At 40.5% G+C, this 23,845-nt stretch overlaps 1 protein-coding gene across 4 annotated transcripts in view; it reads left to right on the top strand.

Annotated features, from left to right (window-relative positions):
• The window catches only part of iqsec3a (IQ motif and Sec7 domain ArfGEF 3a), a 172,675-nt gene that overhangs the window by 137,136 nt on the left and 11,694 nt on the right, over positions 1-23,845 (top strand). For all 4 annotated transcript variants that reach the window (XM_049566223.1, XM_049566225.1, XM_049566226.1 and 1 more), the window contains 5 exons: positions 2,915-3,081; positions 8,790-8,929; positions 16,417-16,542; positions 17,756-17,855; positions 19,625-19,783. In XM_049566223.1, coding sequence (XP_049422180.1) covers positions 2,915-3,081; positions 8,790-8,929; positions 16,417-16,542; positions 17,756-17,855; positions 19,625-19,783 — 692 coding nt within the window. The remainder of the gene's footprint in view (positions 1-2,914; positions 3,082-8,789; positions 8,930-16,416; positions 16,543-17,755; positions 17,856-19,624; positions 19,784-23,845) is intronic.

The raw sequence follows: 23,845 nt of genomic DNA, 5'->3' as shown, positions 1-23,845 counted from the left end.
TGTAAACACGTGAAAAAATAATCCCTCTCAACTGCCACTTATGACCTACTACAAGTGTTTTGCAGTGTCTGTATCTGCAGAGAACCTGCCCTCTGCTTGTATTTTATTATTTTGCTGTGTTCATGACATTTCTGGGCTTCAACCAACTTTGAATGTTGTTCATTCTGCCTTTGCTTAATTACTTAGTGTGCATTGTTCTCCCCATGTCAGTGTGGGTTTCCTCCAGGTACTCCAGCTTCCTCCCACAGTCCAAAGACATGCAGGTCAATTGTTGACTCTAAATTGTCCGTAGGTGTGAATGTGAATGGTTGTCTGTCTCTATGTGTCAGCTGAGATAGGCTCAGAACTATATAACTGGTTTTAAAGTTGTTTCACTTGTTAATAAAACTTTAAATGACCTTGCGCCTCCATACAGAGATTTTCTCTTACTTTATGTTCCAGCTGGATCGTCGAGGTCCTCCACTGCTTCACTTTTAAATGTTCTTCAAGTGTCCCATAAATGTACTGCTAAGAGCGCTTTCTGTTTTTATGGCTCTAAACTAAAACTATCTGCGTTGGGATATTAGTATGGCAAGCTCTCTCCGTATTTTTGAAAGTAAATTAAAGGATAATATGAACAGCTGTAAATAAAGTTTTGCAAGATGAGAAAATTACAACAATAAAACAATAAAATGTGTCTATTAAAAAAACAGTCAACAATAGTCTGTAGAACAAAGTAAAACATACAGCAGGGAGAAAATAAAGTAGAAAAAACAATTATTCAAACTAAAAGTGAAAACTGTTATATTATTGCCAAGTAAAAGCCAGATTAAATTTTTTTGAAGGTTTTTAAATTGTGTTTTGAACACACACACACAGACACACACACACACACACAGACACACACACACACACACACATATATATATATATATATATGTGTGTGTGTGTGTGTGTGTGTGTGTGTACAGACTCTGAACTCTCACCACAACTTTTTTTAAATCAACAACTTTGGTGGGATGACAACGTGTTCCGCTTTACCTCAAAGAGAATATTATTTTAGTATCAGCAATATTATGTTCATTTATACAATCCACACTGACATAAGGAAATGAGAAAAAAAAAGTAAATGTGACATTTATTTGTACTTAAAAATGACTGTCTTTGACAAAAATGAAAATGCACAAATTCAAGTGTTGATAAAAAAAAAGAAACAGAATAAAATAGAATAAAATGTTTTTTGTGTTTTAAAAACAGAAGGTCTCTTCTTTAGTTAACGTATATACTGTTTACATATTCTTAGAACAAAATATTCTGTGGGTCTTGAAAGATTAGTGAATATGATCAAAAATGCTGGCGGTGACTGGCAACTTAAAAGTAATACTCTGGCGAGGAAAATGTTAAGTGCACTTTTTCTTTTGCTGCTTTGGGTCCAATTAAAAGAATCTCATTTTTTTTCCTCATTTAGCTTTAAAGAGTTTCTACCCATTCATACATTAATGTCAGTGAGGCAGGCAGCGAGAGCATGAAGCAAAGGCATTTGGTGTGATAGAGAGGTACAATTGTGTGTCATCAGCCTAAAAATGATATCAGCTTTATAGAATATTATTTTCAGTTTCTATCAATAGCTCCTCTTATATTCTTCACACTGCCCCTTTAAGCTGTGTTGGAGAGCACATTAAAACCTGCGTATGGGTGACAAGGTATGGACCCACAGTATGCATACCAATATATGTTTCTTTACTCAGTCCCACAGAGACATTAGATTCCAATCATGCGGTTCAGTGGGTCTGCAAAGCGGTGCTACAACTCCACTGTGGAAATGATGACCGATTAAAGTAACGATTACAGTATACACGCCAACACCAAGCCCACAGGGCCCACACACACACACACACACACACACACACACACCGCACCGTCTTATTCTCCTTTTACTCTGTATATTCCCATCTCTGATTACTCACACGCAGTAGATCTTGTACTATTGTTTTATTCATTCCCTAACCAGGAAGTGTCCATGCACTTCACAGCGACAGAGAAACAATTTATCTCTCTCCTCTGGGCTCCTCTTTCTTAAACACACACATATGCAAACACCCAAAGTGGGTGTCTACAAATCTGCTAGATTCATGGCTTCCACAACTGCATGACACAGAGACATTTCCATTCTCCATCTCTCATATTTAGAGGTGTTTTTTGGGAGCTACATCAAACTGTGTCTGGCCCCTGTCGTGGTCTTTTGCAGAAAAGTGCCTAGGTAAGGGGATTTCATATTTCAGACTTCATATTTCTTCTCTCCGACACAATAACAACCCGCATAAATCCAGCAACCAGGCCCATAAATGTTGGAGAATGTTTAAATATGGCTCAGCGGATTCACGCGGAATACTATGCGTGGGTGCATGTGTCTGTTTGACATTATCTTGGGTAATGCACGATCCATGTAGCCATCCAATCCAGTGGGACAAATGTGTTTATGAAGAGAGACACCGTTTCAGCAAAGCACCCACTGTGAGGTTCATTGTTGGTGAGAGGCAGCAAACGGCTTCAGATGAAGCCACGAACAAAATTAAAGCCATAACTCTTGTTTCTGTGCAACGCTCTCTTGCTCAGCTTGTGTCAAGGCTTTTATGAGCATGTAGAGTGTTGAAGGATGTTTTTAGTGTCTCAGGATAACGATATCTTTGTCTTTTCGTCCCATCTGTCCCTTTTCCTGTCCCTTATATTTTTCTAATTTATCTCTCTGTCTCTGTGCTTATCATCTGCTTGAACCCGGCCTCACCTATTCTAACATCCTATCTTCCTGTTCCATTCCTTCATTCCCCTGTGTTTGTCTCCTCTGTCATGACCCACATCTCTGACAATATGCCTCCTTTCCACCTTCTTTACCTTCCACTTTATTCTCTGTCTTCTTTCTCCTTTACTCCAACAGTCAGCGCTACTGCATGTGTAACCCTGATGTGGTGCAGCAGTTTCACAACCCGGACACCATCTTCATCCTGGCCTTCGCCATCATTCTGCTCAACACCGACATGTACAGTCCAAACATCAAGCCCGACCGCAAGATGATGTTGGAGGACTTCATACGCAACCTACGAGGTGAGCGGTATTTTTATAATTAGTTGACATAATCGTCTCAAATTGGTATGAGCTGGGTGCTAAAATTGCCAAGAGTATGCTCATGGTTTGTTGAGTGATGGAGTACCTGTCTCACTGAGGCCCTCCCTGACATATGAACTCTTCTATAAAGGCATAGGGAAAATAATTTCATCTGCAGGGATCAGTTAACAGGATAAGTAGGGACCAAAACAACAAAGGGTGGAAAGAGTTTTGACAAGACTAAAGGGCCGTCTATACCAAGAATGATAGCTATACCAATAACATGAACAATCATTATCCACACTGAAGAACGATAACCTTCCGTAAACGGTGGTTTGTGCTTGATAGAAACCACAAGGTGTCTGTATTCTCTTCAAAGACATGGAACATAAAGCTAGAACTGTTTTTAAAATTATATATTTATAGTTATTTAGACCATAGAGTGCTTGAAAGAAGTGGACGTAGCAACCACACCACCCATTAGTTTGTGGACTACCATTTTGAAGCCTTGAGTTCAGCATGTTGGTTTATTGGAGCCAAAACTGATCATATTTGGTCTAGAGGTTGGAGCTTTGTGGGAGCGAGGGGATGGATCTGGCTGACCACCCAGGGACATTGCCATGGTAGCAACTTGTCAATCACAAGGTAACCACGCCCTAAGGAATACCCTGCTTAATCGTCCATTTAATCTAAATGGGACCAATTTATAGAATGAAAATCATGCTGTGATGCATTTAAGAAGAAGGTCATTTTCTCATAGACTTGGATACATTCAGGCTTCTTTTTGCACCCAGTGGAGTCACCCCCTGTTGGCCTGCAGACCTCCTGTATATTTTTGTAAGCTGAAACCATTTCTCTCAGTGCAAACAAAGCTTTTATTTACTTTGATTTCACAGATAAGAAACAATAAATTGTGTAGATGATGAAGCCCCAACAAAATAGCATCTTGAGTCTTGTGTGTGATTTATCCTGGCTTCATACGAGCAGAGGAAATCTCCACTTGTCGCTAGGCTAATTTATACAATGTAAAATGCCACAAGCTTGTGCTAATAACGTTAGCATGTTATATTTGTTTGGAAAACGTGTTTAGTTTAAGACAGTTGTTTTGTCAGTGAATCTTCTGAGTTGTAATGGAGCTGAATTTTGTAACGTTACCTTTGTTAAATGTTGCTGTTGTCCCTGGCTTCACATGAAAAGTCTGCTAGCCACTAGGCTAATTTATACAATGTAAAATACCATAGGCTTGTGCTAAAAACATTAGCATGCTGAATTTTTGGGGAAAATGTGTCCAGATAAAGACAAGTGTTTGTCTGTGAATGCTGCAAGTTATAGTGAAGCTGATTTGTGCACTTGTGTTTGAAATTGCCATGTTTAATGTATGTTTTGAATCAACTAAACTTTGCAGCACTTCACAGAAACCTCCACTGCTGACTAGTGTTTTGGAGGTATAACTGCAGAGTGACAGACACACCACCGCACAAATATAAATGCTCACAACGGTGCAGGCCACGTGCATAGGCCATGATGTAGGCTCTGCATAGAGCTGACACACAAGTATAAATCTGTCTCTAGTCTGTAGCCGTGCTAACATGCAGATGTTCTTCATCTTAGTTAAGCGTTCAGGCAAGCAAATATTTACTAATTAGAACTAAACACAGTATGGCAGTATATATTTATATATGATAAACAAACATGGTATCTTTTACCCTCACTGCATGGGTGGTGATTAATTATATACCACTACCTGGTTTATTAAATGAATACCACCAAAAACTGGAATAAGTCACAGCAGACAGGAAGAAAATTGAAAGACCCCCCAAAAATCCCATCATTTTCAATTCACTCCATGGCACAAGATGCCAAAAAGTGCTCACCTATAGCTAATATATATGACTGACCATAAACAACTGCTGTTTGAGAAGTTTGAGGAATTGTTTTGTCACTGTTTTTCCCAGTTGTTTAAGAAACCAATAATACTCAATGATCCTAAAAAAAAGACGATGAATCAGTGAAAGTGAGTCAGTGTGCAGCCGAGTTCGGCTCCGTATTCAATCAAACCTCCCTGCATAAATAGAGGTGATAAAAATAAGGTTACATTTCTATCCCTGCCCGCCTTGCTTTACACATTCACAACTCATAGCGACACCGACAGAAAGCACCTGTAATTCTTGTCTCCAGCGTGCAGACAGATGCTCATTCGCCGAGCGCTGAGGACGTGACGAGCTTCGTAGTTTTGCTCTCCCTCTGCGCAATCAATCAGGGAACGCTGAGGTCGATGCAGAACAGCTTTAATAGATTCATGCAGACTGTTCCCCACAATTAAATTAAGTTGGAAAATCAATTTCGGCATCTTATGCAAATTAAAATACGCCACTCTCCCTTGGCCTCTCTATTTGTCTTCTGTTCGGTTTACTGTGTTTTCTCCGTCTCTCTATCCATTCTCTTATCTTGTTTTGTCTTGGACAGAATATCATTTGGTCTGTTTATTCATCTGTCTTTCCTTGTTTATATTCTCTCCGTCTCTCGCTCCTCTTTTCTCCTCACTCACGTCTCTCATACACACTGACAGAAGAATAGCTCAATCAACTAATAGGCTGAGGTGAAATGCAATTATGCACCAGAAACCAATAGTAATGAAGAACCATAGAACATTCATTATCTCAATTAAAACAGACCGTCAGTGTCAAAGCTGTTGCACAATGGGCCAACATAATATAAACCAGCTTCCACCATTAATTAATTCTTTATGTCAGCTCATTGGAAAATGTAAATTGTAGTGTCTCAGTTACTGGATAGAGAGGGTGGACTCAGATCTGCACAGAGAGCTCAGTTTGTGTTTTAAGTCCTTATGGTGGGCTTCTGTTCATTAACTGGCCTCATGACAAGCCAACTTTACATTTGGCATGATGAAAGCAGAGGCAGAAAGTAAAAGAGAAGAGGCAAAGCTCAAGCTACAAGAGAAACATGGGTGAAACGTGAGCCTACAGCCATGCTAGTGGCTCTGTGGACTGTACTTTGGTGCTGCATGTTAGCATGCTAACATCCCAACTCATAGGAGATAGCTACTGCCTCAAGCAAGGGAGTTCAAGTATCCTGGGGTCTTGTTCATGAGTGAGGGTAGAATGGAGCGTGAGATGGATCGGCGGTTTGGCTTCTTTAATGATGTGGGCACTGCGCTGGACCATCGTGGTGAAGAGGGAGCTGACCCAGAAGGCAAAGCTTTCAATTTACTGATCCATCTACATCCCAACCCTCACCTATTGTCATGAGCTCTGGGTAGTGACCAAAAGAATGAGATCACAGATACAAGGGCTCAGCCTTGGAGATAGGGTGAGGAGCTCGGACATCCGGAGGGAGCTCGGAGTAGAGCCGCTGCTCCTTCGCATTGAAAGGGGTCAGTTGAGGTGGTTCGGGCATCTGATCAGGATGCCTCCTGGTTGCCTCCTGTTGGAGGTGTTTCGGGCACGTCCCACTGGTAGGAGGCCCAGAGGCAGACCCAGAACACGCTGGAGGGATTACATATGTCATCTGGCCTGGGAACACCTTGGGGTCCCCCAGGAGGAGCTGGAAAGAGTTGCTGGAGAGAGGGACGTCTGGGGTGCTTTGCTTGGCCTGCTGCCCCCATGACCCGGCCTTGGATAAGTGGATGAAAATGGATGGATGGATGCTAACATGCTCACAAGGATAAAGTAAAAGGAAAAGGAAAGGAAAATATGTTAAGCACGTTTAGCATGCGTAATATTTACCATGGTCATTATTTGAGTTTTGAATTTGCTAATAAGCACTAAACACAATGATGCTGTTGGGAATGTAAAGTTTTGTAGGTATTTCATAACCAGGTAACCAGGTTAGTATCGTACAAAATGTGACCTGATGATGGCGCTACATGAAAAGCTGAGGGATCACCAAAGTTACTACAGTGGAAACAAAGGAAGACGTTGCCTCTGTCTCGACCAAAACGTTGCACATGAACACACCAAAAAGACTACGGCCAACAGCCAACTAGTATGAGCGTTCTGTATGGGAGGAAATAACTCTCTTCACCAGCAGGTGGTGATAGTCAAGATTCACACTAAATGGTTTCAGATGAACAAACTCTCTCTCAATATATATGTAGAAAAATCAAACTTCATGATATTTTGTAACAAAAATAAAAAACAGAAACAAAGATAAACCCAAAATGTTCATAGACAACATTGAAATAACTCAGGAACGCATGTCCCTGGAGAGAGTTTGGGTAAAATAACACAGTCTGTTGGCCTCCTGGTCAAAAGGTAGGTTTTGGTACACAGATGGTCTATCAGTGGAGGCAAACAAATCCAACAGGGATGAGGCAGAGGCAGAGGCAGAGTCAATCAGCACGCTAAATCCAAAAAACCAAGAAAAGGACACAGGGAAACAAAAGGCTGGAACGCTAGACACACAAGGAGCTAAGACGAACTGGGACTGAGAGAAAACAAGACACACACTAAATACTCTGGTGAGGGGAAGGATAACAAGACACAGGTGAGGCTAATCAGGGTGGGACAGACAATCAGACACAGGTGAAGTCATCAAAAGGGAGGGAAAACACAGTGGCAGGAAGTGAAGCGATCTGAAACGAGAGGAGATGTGAATTTCAAAGTAAAACAGGAAGCAACATGACAACCTAAGAAACTTGAGCTGTGACACATGTATAGTCACTGAAGTCTGTCCATAGCTCCAGGGGAAATGTCCCAAATTTCATGGCAGTCCATTCAGTTGTCCAGAGATTTTATTCAAAACAACAAATCACATCTTGATCACCAAAGTAATTTGTAGGATTTATCATGTCTGTAAGAATTTGCACGTCAATCCATCCAAAAGCTGTGTGGATATTTTAATCTGGACCAAAGTGTCTGTTAGCGTGGCCAAAAAGAAAGCAGTTATGTCACGGTGAGTGGGAGTAAGTGGGAGAACTGGCAGAGAGATTGAAATAAAGAGACATCCAGCGAAGAAAATGCAACATATTTATCTGACACTTTACACACATTTCCCCCTGGACATCTCCTCCACTCCCTCTGACTCCATAATGTGCAGCGATGTCTCAGCGGTGTCCCAGGGTGCCTCACTGTCACCGCCATCACTTGTGGCAGCTTCATTTTCTCCAAACACACCCTGCCCCATTGAAAACTCAATGTACCACGCAGCGCGGTACAGCTGCGCAGATATAATGGGGAGCATCTCGAGGGCAACCTTTCAGCCTAACGACATGCAGCTCTACCTGCGTCGAAATGCCACGGCCTTGAACTGCACTGTGTTCCAGACAGAAAATCTTCTATGGGTGTTAACCTTTCACTCGCCAATTAACCTCCTCTCACTTCGCCTTCTGTCATTATTTAATGGAGACAGTGAGAGACAGAAAGTCAAAGAAGGATGGACAAGGAGAGACAGAGCTCCCTTTAGCTCTGAATATTGAAGTTTGTTCCACTCTTTGCAAGTCAAAGAAGAGTGTGTCAGTCCCATATGTATACAGCCATGTTGTATGTTGTATGTACATGTTTATGTGTGTCTCTTCCTCTGGTAGTGACACATACCCTGTTGTACTTGAGCCAGAGTAGACACACTATGGTTTCTCTGCCGTTGTTAAAACATCAGTCACTCTGTATTCCAGGAATGTCTGGTAAAATTACAGCAGCCACCCTGTGACGTGTGTACACTTGTGCGTAATCAGCCTATTTCCATCTTAGGTGTGGATGACGGAGCAGACATCCCCAGGGACATGGTGGTGGGAATCTATGAAAGAATACAACTGAGGGAGTTACGCTCCAACGAAGACCACGTCACCTACGTCTCCAAGGTTGAGCAGTCCATCGTGGGCATGAAAACGGTAAGGACACACAGACATACTTATGTTCAATAATCTCAGTAACACAGTGCATTCCTTATCCTTCAGTTGATGTTTTGGCCATTTAGGGCAGAACAACAAGTTGTAAACACCACAGTGACATATTGTTAATTTAGCTACCTGGTGAATGTAAGTCCAGTATGGACCCTTTAAGGGCCAACGTCACAATGGCGTCAGTTTGTTAACTGGAGGCAAAACACGACAGGGCTGTAGGCTACATAGGAGTCTTAAAATGTTGTCTTGTTGTGTTATTGGGAGCCAGAATAGAAAGAGTCATGGCTCAAAACTTTTGGTGGTGGCTCTGGTGACTTTGGTTGATGACTGATAAGGCGAAATGAGGCTGTATCCGCTAAGCAGTAAAGGGGAGGTGGAGGGTACGCACGGCTGCAGCATAAAAGGTATGCGGGCAGAAAAAGAACGACATTTAAAAAGAAGAGTAGTGAGATGATAGGCTGGTGGAGAAGGTGTGTCGTTGTGCTATTGGCTGACTGAAGATTAGCTGTAGAACAGCTGATGACTCGATTGATAACCCTGAACACTGACAGCCAGAGATAGATGGTGAGCATGCATGCAAGAAGTGAATGGCAGGGTGAGGAAGAAAGTTACAGCCGAAGCATGAAAAAGTATCATTGGTAGCTCGTCATGCCCATCGGCAACGACAAGTGTTGGGTGCCAGTTTGTAGCTTCACGTCACCAGCTTCCATTGAAAATGAATTGCAGTCTGCTGCTGTGTCACTCGTGACTGTGGTGCTCTGAATAACTAATTCCAACAGCACTCCAAATTCACAAACAGTTCGGTTTGTGTCAGAGTGCTCTCTGGCCCTCCGAATTACTATTTATGAATGCACTCATAAGAAATGGCAGAAAGCATCTGACCATTTAAGCAATGTGAGACTGAAAATGTTCATTGAAGTTGACAAGATAAAGTTATCTATTTTCTGCCGAAGCTAATTTATTACTATCACCTCTTGGTGATTCCAAGTGTTTATTGGTAATGTTGAAATGCCCTCTATTGGACAGAACATATAACAACCACATGCTTATAGTGTCATTGGCAACTGATTAGCCTGTGTGCACAGGGTATAGGTACAAGGTAAATACTGATAATAGGCTAAATTTGAGCATTAAAAATTAATACAGTAATACCCTCCTGACACCCAAACTTTTATTTGGTATGCATTTTAAATTTCTCCTTGCTATTTGGGATTAGTAGGACCAGATAAATAAAAAATATATGTATATTTTCAAGTCCTAATGTCCCCAAATGAGACTACATCCCAGTGTCCTCAAATGAGACGATAATAAAGATGGAATGTCCTCAACGAGACTATGTCCCAGTGTCCTCAAATCAGACAATAATAAAGTTAGAATGTCCTCAATGAGACATTGTCCTAGTGTCCTCAAATGAGATCATAATAAAGTCCCAATGTCTTCAAATGAGTACTTTGTAATTAACAGCATTTATCTTGTTCCTGTTGTTAAAATTTGTAAAAAAAAATTCTTTGCCATATCAAACTACAAACATTATTAATCATAAATAAACAAGCTTCAACCATTAAATGTGATCAGGTTTTGAACCTTGTCCACCTTTGTGTCAGGATCAGCTGCAGACTGACTTGGCAGAGACGGCTGCCATCTTGTTAAAGTAAACAAGATGGCAGTATAAGGTCAAGTAAACCCAAAATGTGATGTCCACATAGGAGGACACAGGATCTCAAGGAATGAAATTTGAATGCACTTATAGACAATAGACAATGATTGACAGCTCTTGTGAGTTAATCCCTATAAACAGCACTTTTCACATTATAAATATTATATCCATGACCCATAAATGTATTGATTAGAACATATTAACTCCAAAACCAGGTCTAAAGAAGTAGTAAGGACTTCCTCAAATGTCCTCGCTTTACAAAACTGTCTTTTTCTCAAGAACTAAAATTCATATTGGTCCTTGCAAAGACGTACATAGTGCATCACAGTACACACACACACACACACACACACACACACACATCCAAAAGTTACTTAAACTTATTCCCAGATGGGGTTGAGTTTATGGTACAGTAACTTTATTCCTTATCAGACTCTGTAGAAACTTCACCAGTTCTTTCCACTGAATCATCCTTTCCTTTACACAGCAGTACAAATAATTCAGTATACATTTTACAGAACACCCTATAATCTTCTTGGCTTGCTAGAATAGTAGAAAGCAGAAAACATGAGTGATTACACATGCTGACTCTTTGGTAACTCCATGCCAAGTCACTCACTCATTATTCAAGGCCTTATCACTATCACCTAGCCTTAGTAGTGTTAGCGGAGCACGTTTATTAGCCATTAAATGTCTCATCAGCAGCAGGATCATTACCTCAGGTCATTACTCCAGCTAGATACGTCATTAACCACTGCTATCATTAGAGTCTTTTTTTTAACAGTTTAAGGTTAAAGGCTTGGTCAGTGCGCATGAGTAGCATTATGTAAATGCTTGAACCTGAACACTGGAATTTCTGTAGTTAAGAGTCAGCTTCGGAGACTTGTTGTTTCCATTTGCCGTGTGAATATTTCTGTGGAAAGTTTTATACGTTTTAGAGTTTATAAGTGTGAGACAGACACAGAAGCAGAAGTATTTAGCTTTATAATTGACTGATTACACTGATTCATGTGGGAATGTGCTGTGTGTGCCCACTCATAAAACACCGAAAGGCTTTTTTAAAATGATTCAACAGTTCAGGGAATTACTTTTTAAATCTTACCAGTGCGCCAAGGCCTTCAATCCGTTATTCATGAAATATAGATAAAGTTGCTGATTTGTTTCCCATACACTCTGACATTTAGCTCTGTAAAACTATATTGCATCCATACACAAGAGCCAGTGTAGTATTTATCTCAGTCTAAACACAACCTTTATACAGTAAAACATAATTGAAATTAAATTAACTTAGATGCATAATGATGAATTGATGGTAGCTTGATGAATAATAGTCAATAGTAAAGTCAGAGTCAGTTACATTTACGTTGTCTTCAGCTTTTTTAGCTTTCATTTTCGTAAATATTGTAATTATGATGTCACAGATGTGCCAAAAATGTGCAGTGTAATCTGGCAACCTTTCAAGCAGGCTTTAGTCGGTAGGGATGCACGATGTTGGATTTTTCGCCGATATAGAACAGCTCAGCTTAGTGATCACCAGTCTCTTCTGTAGTGGAATCAACATCATATTATGTATACATACTCTTACTGATGGCCAACCAGCAGATGGAGACATGAAATGCAATACTTTTCAGTGTATGTAATATTTATTCATTGTGCAAAATAAGAAAAAGCATGTTGGCTGATTCTTATTTTTAATGCTGATATTGGCTGATGATGTACCGATATTATCATGCATACCTAATGCCTGGTTCACACTAAAAATTATCAGCCAATTTACAGCCTGATGCAGCATTGTACAATGTTGGCTCAGATCGTGAAAGAATGAGTGTCCTACACAATTATCCATTGTTTCATCTCGTGTAGTGTGTCATAGTAGACGATGACGACGCCACGTCTGGGACACCTCACAATGTCGTGACAGAAAGTCTAGCATGTTTGGTTTTCCTTTTGTCGTTTACGACTTCTCCTGTCACAGCCATCACTTTGACCAGTAGGAACACAGAGCAAGCTGGTGCCGTGGACAACTGTTCCTCACCAACAGCCCAGACTCTTTGATATTTCCAATAAGGATGTTACCACGATAAAGTAAAAACGCAAAAATTATGGGACATTATTAATTATTCCCTCTGTATTTTTATATTTTTACATACATTTGCCTTGATAAAGTTAGTGCCTCATGCCTTTATTTCAAACGCAACACTTTGTGTATCTGTTTCCTCTGCAAGCCACTTTGCAACACGCCTCCACCCCAGCTCCTCCTTTTCATGCTGCGTCTGACTTATCAATGTTGTTTCTGTTTGTCATTGATGCTGCTCTGTTCTGTGCCTGGTGGGTCTTTGCTGCTGCTCTCCTCGCATGGAAGGGCAGGGAGGTTTGCTCTGCCTGCGTTAGGCTCTCCATTTAGACGCATGGAAGGGCAGATAATACTGCAGCATAATACAAATGGAAATGAGGTTTTGTTTGACTCAAGTGGTCCTGATTGAATTAAAACAATACATGCCAATTCTTTGGCGTGTTCCAGGCAAACCAGATCACCCAAGATGTCTGACATACTGGCAATGTTTTTTTTATTGCGAAAGAGTTCTGTACTTTGGTTTACACAGAGGACGTCAGCTGAGTTGTGGCCCTTCAGTGTGACCTTGGACATGTTAGCGTACACAGTGCTGAAAGAATGTGGTCATATGTGGCCCAGACCACCTTCGAATGTGGTCTGAGCATTCCGACACATTAGGTGTGGGTGATCCAACCAGTCAAGGTACATATTAATACCAGGTGTACACAGAGCCAATGGTGACCATGGTAAACATTATACCTGCTAAACATCAGCATGTAAGCACTGTTTAACTCTAACTGTAGACTCCTGAGTCCAGCGTTCCTGCCCATCCACAATATGAATGAAAGTTCTCAGTATAAATTTAATTAGTTTGAAATTTAATCTCCATTATTTCCTGTTAACTTTCAGAATGACATTGGAACAATGACATTGAAAAGATTGCCACCTTTTTTTTTCCCTCGCTTGTGCCTTTAAGTGTCTGTCAGTGATGGATGAGTAGCCATAGGATGACAGAGGGACTGTTGTCATAACCAAAACAATGATGGATTGTTGTGACAGGAAGTGACTATTCCCGCTCATGGGAGCCGTCTGCCATAAAAAGACTCAGATAAAGTTTCTTCCTCAGAAATACCATCACAGCAGGTGTCAGAGTCCCCCATACTGTGGGTTTAAAACTTATTTTGCTCAGAGGGAGAATGATTTTCCTGATAAGAGTTTGCTTGGTGTACATATTTGATGAGCTGATGAAAGCTCTATAACAATTTGTCTCATATTTGATGAAGTAGCTTTATATCCACGTTTACCTCAAATATCCATAAATATTTCATATGAATAGCATTTGTAGAATCCATGTTTCTCTAGTCACACAATTAGTTTGTTAGTTGTATGACTAAACTCTCCTGTCACACAGTTTCTTAATAATCCCATCAGGAAAGGATTATTTTCTTAACACACTAGAGGCATTTGAAGCTAATGATGTCTTTACATGCTTCTGACATTAGTGTAATGAGAAAGCGGGCTGACTGTGGCCAGCTGAGCGGGAGCCTGTAGACCCTGCAGTGATGACAGAGCGAGTGTGTGTGTGTCCACAGGGAGCACAAAGTGGGAATACACAGAGGGAAAACCAAACAGGGGCCGTGAATATTTCCGTTATATCATGAAGAGGGGATCAACTCCACTTCAGCTGACAGTCACTCAGCTGTTGTTTAGATTCCTGCAGTGATCCAACATGGAGTCAGAGAGACATGAAGGGGAGAGAACGTGATTAGATCAGTCGCGGCCATTTTTGTAGTGTAATCTGCTTAAACATGGAAAAGCACTTAAGTCCAAGAGGAGAAGCTAGGCCTCGATTGAATCAACCGCAGCATTTTGTACAAAAAAAAAAAAACACCTCCAAGTGAAGCTTTACCACCTTTGCTAATCCAATTCATGATACTTGGGTTCCACAGTCTATACCAGAGGTTCTGGTGGGTCGGTGTCCAAAAGTAGGTTGCTGGTCCATTCTGAATGGGCCGCAAGTGACTCGCCAACGTGTCATGTTTGTAAAAACACTTTATTTTGAAGTACAGAGAGTATCTGGCACTGAGCTTTTATTTTGAAGTGCAGTTTCATGCTGTAGAGAGAGTAAATAAGAGACAGCAAACCATCTCGATGACATGGCCAGCTGCAAGTATGACTCTGAATATATTAAACTGTGTTGACCTTGAACTAATGACTAAGGACTGGACCCTTTGGCTGGACCAGTTGGGAACCACTAGTCTACAACAGCCTTGATAGGGTGAAACATTTGGTGTCAGGGTTGGTAACTTAACAGAAAGATGTATACTGCAAAAGATTAAACAGTCATGGGTGAATTCACAAAGAATAGGCTACATCAAGTATTGCAACTGAGTGCAATTTGCCCTTTTTGTTGGCAACTGATTGCATGTATCCTTATAGAAGGGCAGAGAGATTTGCTCTCTCTGCCTCAAGGCTTTCCCAGTAAGCGCATGGAAGGGCAGAGAGGTGTGCTCCCTCCGTATTAGGTTCTCCGCATAGAACATGGAAGAGGCTTTCCGCATAGGCCCGAGGAGAGGTAGAGAGGCCCCAGAACAGAGCCATACCGCCAAATATAATACTGCAAATGCAAATAAAGTTTTCTTTGACAAAGTGTTCCTGACTGAACTAAAAGTTTTGTTTGAGTGACCTGTGGCAGAACATTTCCTTTAGAGGAACTAGGGTTACTAGGGTTACTGGAAATAGAACAAGGATCACCAAACCTGGCCTCATAAATGAACTTTTGTAAATGCAACGTTCAAACTTGGCTTCTCCTCCCTGCACTGCAAGCCACAATTGTAGCAACGTTACATTTGTCGTAATGGAAAAGCCAATACTTTAGCAAGCTAACTAAGTCACGTCTGTACCTAACTGTCCAGAAAACAGGACAACTTCAAGTTGCTCTTAATCTACATCCTCTCTGTCAGTGCTCGCCAGCAATCGTTAAAGCTGCCCCAGATTTACTCTGGTTTTGGAGTGAGCTTTGCCCGTTTGCCGGTTGTTTTTTTTGTTTTTTTTTGGTGTTGTATCCACGATTTTCATAGTCTGGCACAGGGTTGCTATGTTTTTATTAAGTCCTTACATCACCTGCAGTTATTTCCAGGAGGCTTTGCACCTATAAATGTTCTGAACACAGCAAAATAAGAAAATACTGGCAGAGAGCAGAGTCAGATAAATACACTGCCACACACATCTAGTGGGTCATAAGTGGTGATTGAGAGGGATTACCTTTGTATGAGTCTATGCATTGTTTCTGTATGGTTGAGGGTGAGAGGTGTAGTATGCCTTTTATATATTAGGCTAAAATCCTAAAATTTAAACCTGCATTCATGCCCATGTTTTCCTTAGAGGAACACGGTTCATATTCAGATAACCTTGAGATGGCAGGCAGTCTTATCTGTAGCTCTAATTAATGTTTTTTAAGACTCGTAGGTCAGTCTTCAAGTCACTAATTTGTCTCAGCAAACTGTGTTTAATGAGCTTTTCTTCCTGATACTTCAGTCTCAGCTTTTAGCCCCAGTGAATAATGCGGTGCACTGCAGCCAAAAGTCATTTATATTAAAAGTCTTCCTGTTTCACTTCGACACTTTCCCCCCAGTTTCTGCGAGGGTTCTCCGGGGGTTTCTCTATCACTTCATATGGTCTTGAATGACTTTAAAGCATCTCAGACGCCTCATCTGAGTGATTGACGCCCTCCTTTTACCTCGATGTCTGTGTCTTTCTCTCCAGGTTCTTTCGGTCCCTCATAGAAGACTGGTGTGCTGCAGTCGACTTTTTGAGGTGACGGATGTCAACAAGGCCCAAAAACAGGCAGCACACCAGAGAGAAGTCTTCCTCTTCAATGATCTCATTGTGGTATGCATACAAAAATACTTCATATGTATGTTGTTTACAGTCTTCTTTAGAAGCCGCCCCCGATATGACTGCTTCTGCTGCACACGGGCGATTTTTAAAGCTGCTTATTTTGTTGTGACAGCTGCAATGCACCATCACCTACTCCGACTGTGAGCTCCCTCTCCTCTTTTATGTTGTTTCATAACTCTCTGGCCATTTCTTTTAATAATACATAGAAGCAAACTCAATTTTGCAGTGCGCTCATAAGCAAAGATCTGTCCCCTGCAGAGCGGCGTCAAGGGCCAGTGATAAAGTTGTGTTGGATTTGGACCACAGCTCAGATAAGTTGTTTATTCAGAATCGTGTAGATTGGAGAATTATCAAAGGTTTGATGTTGGGCATGATTATTGTGCTCATTAGGAGCCACACAGGGGTTATATTTCCAAAATGTTTAACTACTCTCATAATTGTGTCAAATGTTGATCTCACGCCAAAAAACAGCGAAAGAAAAAAGCAGCATCCCTCCTCATTTTTCTGCTAAGGCATGAAAGTAATTGGTATCCACAGGAAGAGGAGGTTAAAAGGCCGATTTTAAAGGAAGAGGTGAGAGAAGCCATCTTCAGACATCACAGTGGATCTCTGTTCATTTGGCAGTAAAAGTTAGCGGTGCAATATATTCCAGCGAGACGTTTTTTTTCCCCCTGACAGCTTTGAAAGCGGGCAGAAATCGTCTTTGAAAGATTTTACTGCGAAATTAAAGGGATGGGGACTTTTCTTTGAATTTGGCCCCCTGTTCGAGCAGCTTGAACATGTCAAGAAGTGTTTAAAGTGCCGATGTGATGTATTGGTTTAATACGGCTTGCCTGGTAAATTATGCCCCACAGAAAAGCTGCAAAGCAGATTTGCCTCATCTTTCTCTATCTGGAAGGTCATCCGATGAAAAAAGCTCCATAACGTCTCTGATATCAGCTCGCCAAGGTGTTGTTTTTCATGAAGCATGGGCGCACAATCTGAAACACTTTGAAGCTTGTATTATACATTAATGTTGACTCAACCAGCTCTTTTTAGTTTCAAATTACGATTTTTTCCTGAGTTTTGTTTGAGATTGCTCTGTGATATGGAAATCTCACTGACAATCAAAAAGATTTCAAAAGATCAGAACGCTGAACAGAGTCATTTAATGGTCTCTCCCTGTCATTTAAGATTTTACTCAGTGTTGTCTCATTGTCTGCAGATCTTGAAGCTTTGTCCAAAGAAGAAGAGCTCTGCAGCCTACACTTTCTGCAAAGCCATGGGCCTACTGGGCATGCAGTTTCACCTGTTTGAAAATGAATGTAAGTCACGATGTGTTCACTGCAAACCAGTGTTGTGACAGTAACAGATTTCAGTAACAAAGTAGTGCGCTAGTAAGTATAGCATGCCATGTTAGGTTTTTTTCTAAACCTTACGACGTACTTTTGTTACCCAAACTTAATAAGAGGAAATAAATGTAAAAATTAGGTGTTTTAGATACATTTTAAGTTTATTTTGAAAACACATGAAAAGAGTCAAAACTATACATTTCCAGTGAAAATGGAAATGTACTTTGAAAAGACACAATGCATGTAACAAGAGTTTATTGGCATGCCATTCCAGAATGTCCAAAACTGATGCAGGAAGTTACCTAGTATATCATATTTTGACGTTTAGATCCACTGACAAAGCAGCGATATTTAACTAGTTGGGATGAGAGCATGTTGATTTTTTTAGTGTCGCTGTGGAACAGTGTGGGACAAGACAACTGTCAGATTTTATCTATGATTCTTTACATTATCTCTATGATGAAAAGTAAGTAGTGGAACAATAAAACAAACAATTCTTATTTTAAAAAAAAACAAAAAAAAAACAACGTATAAAATAAACTAATTTTAACTCCACACATGCATCATTACATCGGTTTCTTTAATTCAAGTCAACACTGATAAGATCATTTACCGTATTTCAGCTGATTTATAATTAAACCTACTTAATGATTGATTTATTTGTTTGTTTATTTACCTACTTATCTATTTATTTATCTAATAAATCTCATCGGCAGTCACTAGGTTATTTCTTCAGAGACCCTGGGGGACAGGAGCATCAGTAATAAATAACAAAGTTCCCATTGCCCCACATGTGCCCTCAGATTTTATCCAAAATTTTATTATCATATAATTGTAATGTCCATGGGGCTCTTCCAAACCCTATTGGGACTCATAAAAGCCCCTCAGAGCTCCCTTTTCAGAGCACTGTGTTTTAACTCCAACCTAACCGTAACGTAAACCTCATTCTATCCAGAACCCTAAAACCAAGTCTAAACTCTCAAACAGGCCTTTGAAAAAGTAAGGACCGGCCAAAATGTCCTCACTCTGTTGCTATAAGAGGTTGGTCCTCACTGTGCAGCATGTACAAGTACAAATACACACACACACTAGATGTAGGGACTCAGCTCCGATCATCTGATCCTTACATCACAGTGATGTTACGCTACATCTGTTTGGTATGATCAAGACATTAAACGGTGTAATGAGCCCATTTAAATTTTATTAATTGTAATTGTGTCATTTATGTGGAAAAAATAATCAGTTACATGCATAGTTAACGCCAACAGTGGTGGAATTACTGAAATGTGTTACAGCTGCAGACAGCTGCCATGAAAACCATTGAAGATATAACACCTGAAGGTTTGGACCATGACAAAACAGGGTAAAAGTACCCCCAACTTGAGGGGGTACAGGAGTTATGACTGTGTTTGAAATAGGTTGAATATTAAACTTCTTCTATTATTGCTTCATTTTTTATATTCATGATGGCAGAAATTCATCATCCTGGACTTGGTTGGTCCCATAGAAAGTCGTCACATTAATCATGCCTTTGCACTTTGTAAGATGTAATTATACCTCCCCTCTTCAATCCACATTGCATGCTAAGTAGATTGTTTTCATAAAATTATCTCCAGAAGAACAAAATGAGTTTCCAAATTTACATTTCAATGCCATTTACACACCTGTAGTATTGGAAACAGTCCTTTCAATTTCTGTTGTTACTCTTGTCTCAATAACTCACTGTGCTCTGTGCTCCCCAGACTACCCTCATGGCATCACCATCCTCTCACCTTTTGGCTCAGACAAGAAGCAGGTACTTAACTTCTGTGCCCCGAGTGCTGAGGAGCTGCTCAAGTTTGTCGAAGACCTGAAGGAATCAATCGCGGAGGTGTCGGAGATGGAACAGATACGCATCGAGTGTAAGTGTCTGTCTTTATACGGGTTTTCCCTCGATGATACAAAGAAAGGCTGGAGGCACATTGACTGGAGGCTGCCAAATACTGAGGGAGAGTTATAGGTATGATATGTGACACATAAGAAGGTCTAAAGAATACACAAATAGATGTTAGTATTTGTTATATCTGCTAGGTGTAAGGATGTATATGTGCCAGTATGCATATGTGTGTGTGTGTGTGTAGTCATCTGTCTGGAGCTAATCTCGCAAATAGGGTTGCAGCGATATTTCGGTTTCAAGGTATACCATAATATTAAAGTTGACTGTTATCATACCATGTACATGCTTATCTATGATATTAAAAAAAAATAAATGCAACGACAGAGAATCGCCCCTTTTTTCAGCTGTTTTCAAAGGGAAGACTTTTTACATGTCCTTCCATTAACAAAAATGGCTTCAAGTTTCAGTTATTGTAATAAAATGTTTGTTGAACCAAAAATAAATCTTCCATTTTCATTCCTTTAAGGGTCATTCTGATTGATAATAATATAAATTCTCTAATACCGTGATACCCTGAAACTGTGATCATTTCTGAGACAGTTATTGTACCCTGAAAATCCCATACCATTGCAACCCTACTCACAAACTACTGGGCCAATCAGCCTAATATTTTCTGTGCACATGCATGACTGTATCCATAAGGACCTTCTCGTGGCTGCAGTGATGCAGTTGTTGAAAAATCTGTTTTATTCCATCGTTGACTGCTCCTACTCCTCACTCCTTTAAACCAGCCAGTAGGAGACGCAAGTTTTCCGGAAAAGTAATCAGCATTAAAAACAAAACAAGGTTACTGTCTATGCAGGCCTCATCATGGCTCAAAAATGGACATAGAAAAATTTGGTCTCATTTTGAATCGAAGCATCTGCAGATTAATTCCATACCCAATATGTTTTGATTCCTAAAGTTAGGCATGTTATGAGATAAATTAGTCCCTGTTAGTGTTTTCTTCGCTGCCTTTGTAACGGTAAGGAAGTTGAAGCATTTCAGAAATGGAGCCCAATTTTGAAGACTTACAGATGTTGTTAAATTGGTCATTTTTCCTTAATATTGTATTTGGGCTGCTAAGTAAGCAGTGGAAATGTTCTCTACATAAATTGTTTCTTTTTTGTTTAATTTAACTGTGTGTATTGTTGTTATTTCCTGCTTCGTACTGGAGGCTACAGATAAATTTAATACTGTTCAAAGTTTAGTTATGAATGACATGGGACAAAGATTTCTGGATGTCTTTTTTTTATTGAAAATATATTCATCCTTATAATTATGTTATATTTACATCTATATTTCACTACAGTGCCTGTTAGCAGGAGATATTGATCCGTTCTGTGCACCACACCTCAGCTCTGTCAAAAATAGAAGAGGCGTGTATTTTTATTTGCTCCTGAAATGCGCTGTGGTGCTATAATCACAACAATTATCAGGCGGCCGCCTGGTGGAGATCTGCTCTCAACTGAGTGCGCGTTTTTAGTTGTAAATGTTTGGAGAATATGGAATCATGAAATCAGAATGCATACGTGTGCATTATACTTGTGTATGTCTTAGCTTGTGCCCATCAGCTGTAATGTTTGTGTGTATTCCTCCTGTGGCAACACAACCAGCATCACATTTTGGACCAGATCAATAATCTCATATCTTGGAAAGTGGGAGACTACAGTGGATTGTGAGACACTCTGTGTGGGAATCGATAGGTCCCTCAGATAGTACATGAGTCAGAAGAAGCCATCCTTTGTTTTGTATTATCTGCTAACTCGTGTAGGTGCAGAGTGACTTTTGCATTTTGTTTCCTTTGGTGCACTGCAGCTCAAACAGACTGCAGGAGGGCAGTAAATTGGAGGTGAAAGGAGGCCAGCGTTCCTGAAAGCTGCCAGGCATCTGAGTTGTTTTGGTCTGCGTGCATGTGAAATTCTCCAGACAATAAGACTTGCACATACTTAGACCCACATGGAGAGCCGGGGTATTCAGAGTCTGCCTCCTGCCAGTGGGCATCAAATAGAGCATCCCTGCTGGGATTTGACGCAACTGCATTACCCTTCACAGAGAGGGAGAGCAGGCAGCAACATATGGAGACAGGCAGCGGTTGACAGACGAAAGCTATTTCTCTTATTGAGTGGAGCGAGGACAGACAGCTACTGTGCACCAAAACACACATAAAGCAACACACACATAACTCATGTTGAGACATATTTCTTAAAAGGCATACAAACAAACTTTTTCTCAAGACATAACATAGGAACAGCATTTGGAACAAGAATGATCACTGGCGCCTGCAAAGAAAAACACCACATCATCCTTTCTCCTCAAAGGGTTTGTATTGTTGGCATGTTAGCAAACGCGCGCGGCTGGCTCGCCAGTGTTTGGGCTTTTCCTCTCTGAGAAATTACTGTTTCTGTTTTTATAGGGAGCTGCATTTTTTCTTCATCTGGGTCTTTATGAGGAAAAGCCCTGATGGAACTGATCATTTTAATTCAGTCCTACATGTCCTATGTTAAACCTCCAAAAAACCCAACATTTTACAGTTTTTGGTATTTCTGTTTCCAGTCATTATGCCTAGACTGTAGTCAGTAGATCTAACTGTGGTCAATTTTAAAGAGTGTTTGGTGACTAGACCCCATTGTGACGTAGTATATTTCGGGGAGTAATGATGCCATGGTTAGTATAATATAGTTAGTATGGAGTCAAGACAGTACTGGTGGTGGTGAAGAGAGCTGGCTGAAGATCTGGGATGTGGAGTCGTATTGGTTCCCATGATGGTCTTTATATGTATTTCTATCACTGTTATTTGTTCTGTATGTGCTGCTACTGTTTACCTGAAATTTTGTATGTTATTGTGACGACCCTGGCTCAAAGGAAGCCACATCGAGGGAGATACCAAGTTAAATCAATCAAAATTTAAGTTTATTAAATTAAGTGAAAAGCAAACAAAGAGGTGAGAGGGGAGACTGCTGGCCGATAGCGTGGCTGAGAAGGAGAATGCTACTAGGTGGAGGAGGGGCTTTTAACCCTTTGAAATCTGGAGTTACATTACTTTTCTTGTGCTGCTTTCAAATGCCTTTCCCAAGTACTTGAACCTTTGAACCTTTGAGCAAATTGGTGCAATTTCTGTCAAAAACATAGGGAAAAAGCCAACGGGCAACTATTAAGCAACTAAAAAACTACGGGGAAAACTATGTTTAGAATCATCATTATTATATATTTTAAATTATGTTACAGAATTATAATTTCAAGGTCCTTTACTTTTTTGGTTGCTCTGAACTTTTTTTCTTTTTTTTCCTTTATTTATTTATTTTGACTAATTCTCATGTATTTTTGTTGGGGTTTTTTTTTTTACTAATTTCTTGATTTTTTTTTTTTTTTTTTGGTTCAGTTCTTTCATTGCTCATTGCCTTCATCCCATGTTTTTGAAAGAATACAAGCCAATTTGCTCAGGTTTCAAAGGGTTAAACTCGGGTAATCAGTCCACATGCCAGGCATCAGCAGTCAGTACTGGTAGGCAGGGCTACACCCTGATACCAACAGAATCAGCCAACAGAAAAAAACGGGCAGGAAAGATGTCCCAGGACACAACTGTTATCATTTGACATTAAAATCAATCAATCAATAAATAGAAATATATAGAATTTCTATTTTTCTATGTAGAAGAGAAGGAGCTCCAGGAGGGAGCCCTGGTGTCCCCATACAGGGTGAGGTCCTCAATGTCCGAATACATCGTTTCATCAAGATCCTCTTGAATCACTCTTAGTCTGGCCCTTCCCCTGGGACCACTTTGCCTTGGGAGACCCTACCAGAGGGTATTACCGCCGGATAACACAGCTTCCAGGTATACAGGGACATGCAAACCCCTCCACCATGTTAAGGTGGCGATTGTCGGAGGGGTAACATCTTTATGAAAGTCTTACTGAGTTTGAGCAGTTTATGTTTGTAATGGTGGTCGCACAGAACTTTAGTTGCACAGAGCGTCTTCCATGATGAACACAATAAGGCAGTCAGCAAGTCAGCATCAGGGCAGGCTCGGCGTTAGAGGGTTGTATAA

This window comes from Epinephelus fuscoguttatus, linkage group LG22, assembly GCF_011397635.1.
Source record: "Epinephelus fuscoguttatus linkage group LG22, E.fuscoguttatus.final_Chr_v1".
Taxonomy (NCBI): domain Eukaryota; kingdom Metazoa; phylum Chordata; class Actinopteri; order Perciformes; family Serranidae; genus Epinephelus; species Epinephelus fuscoguttatus.
Note: the sequence above shows the minus strand (reverse complement) of the source record. Positions and strands in the feature narration are given on the sequence as shown.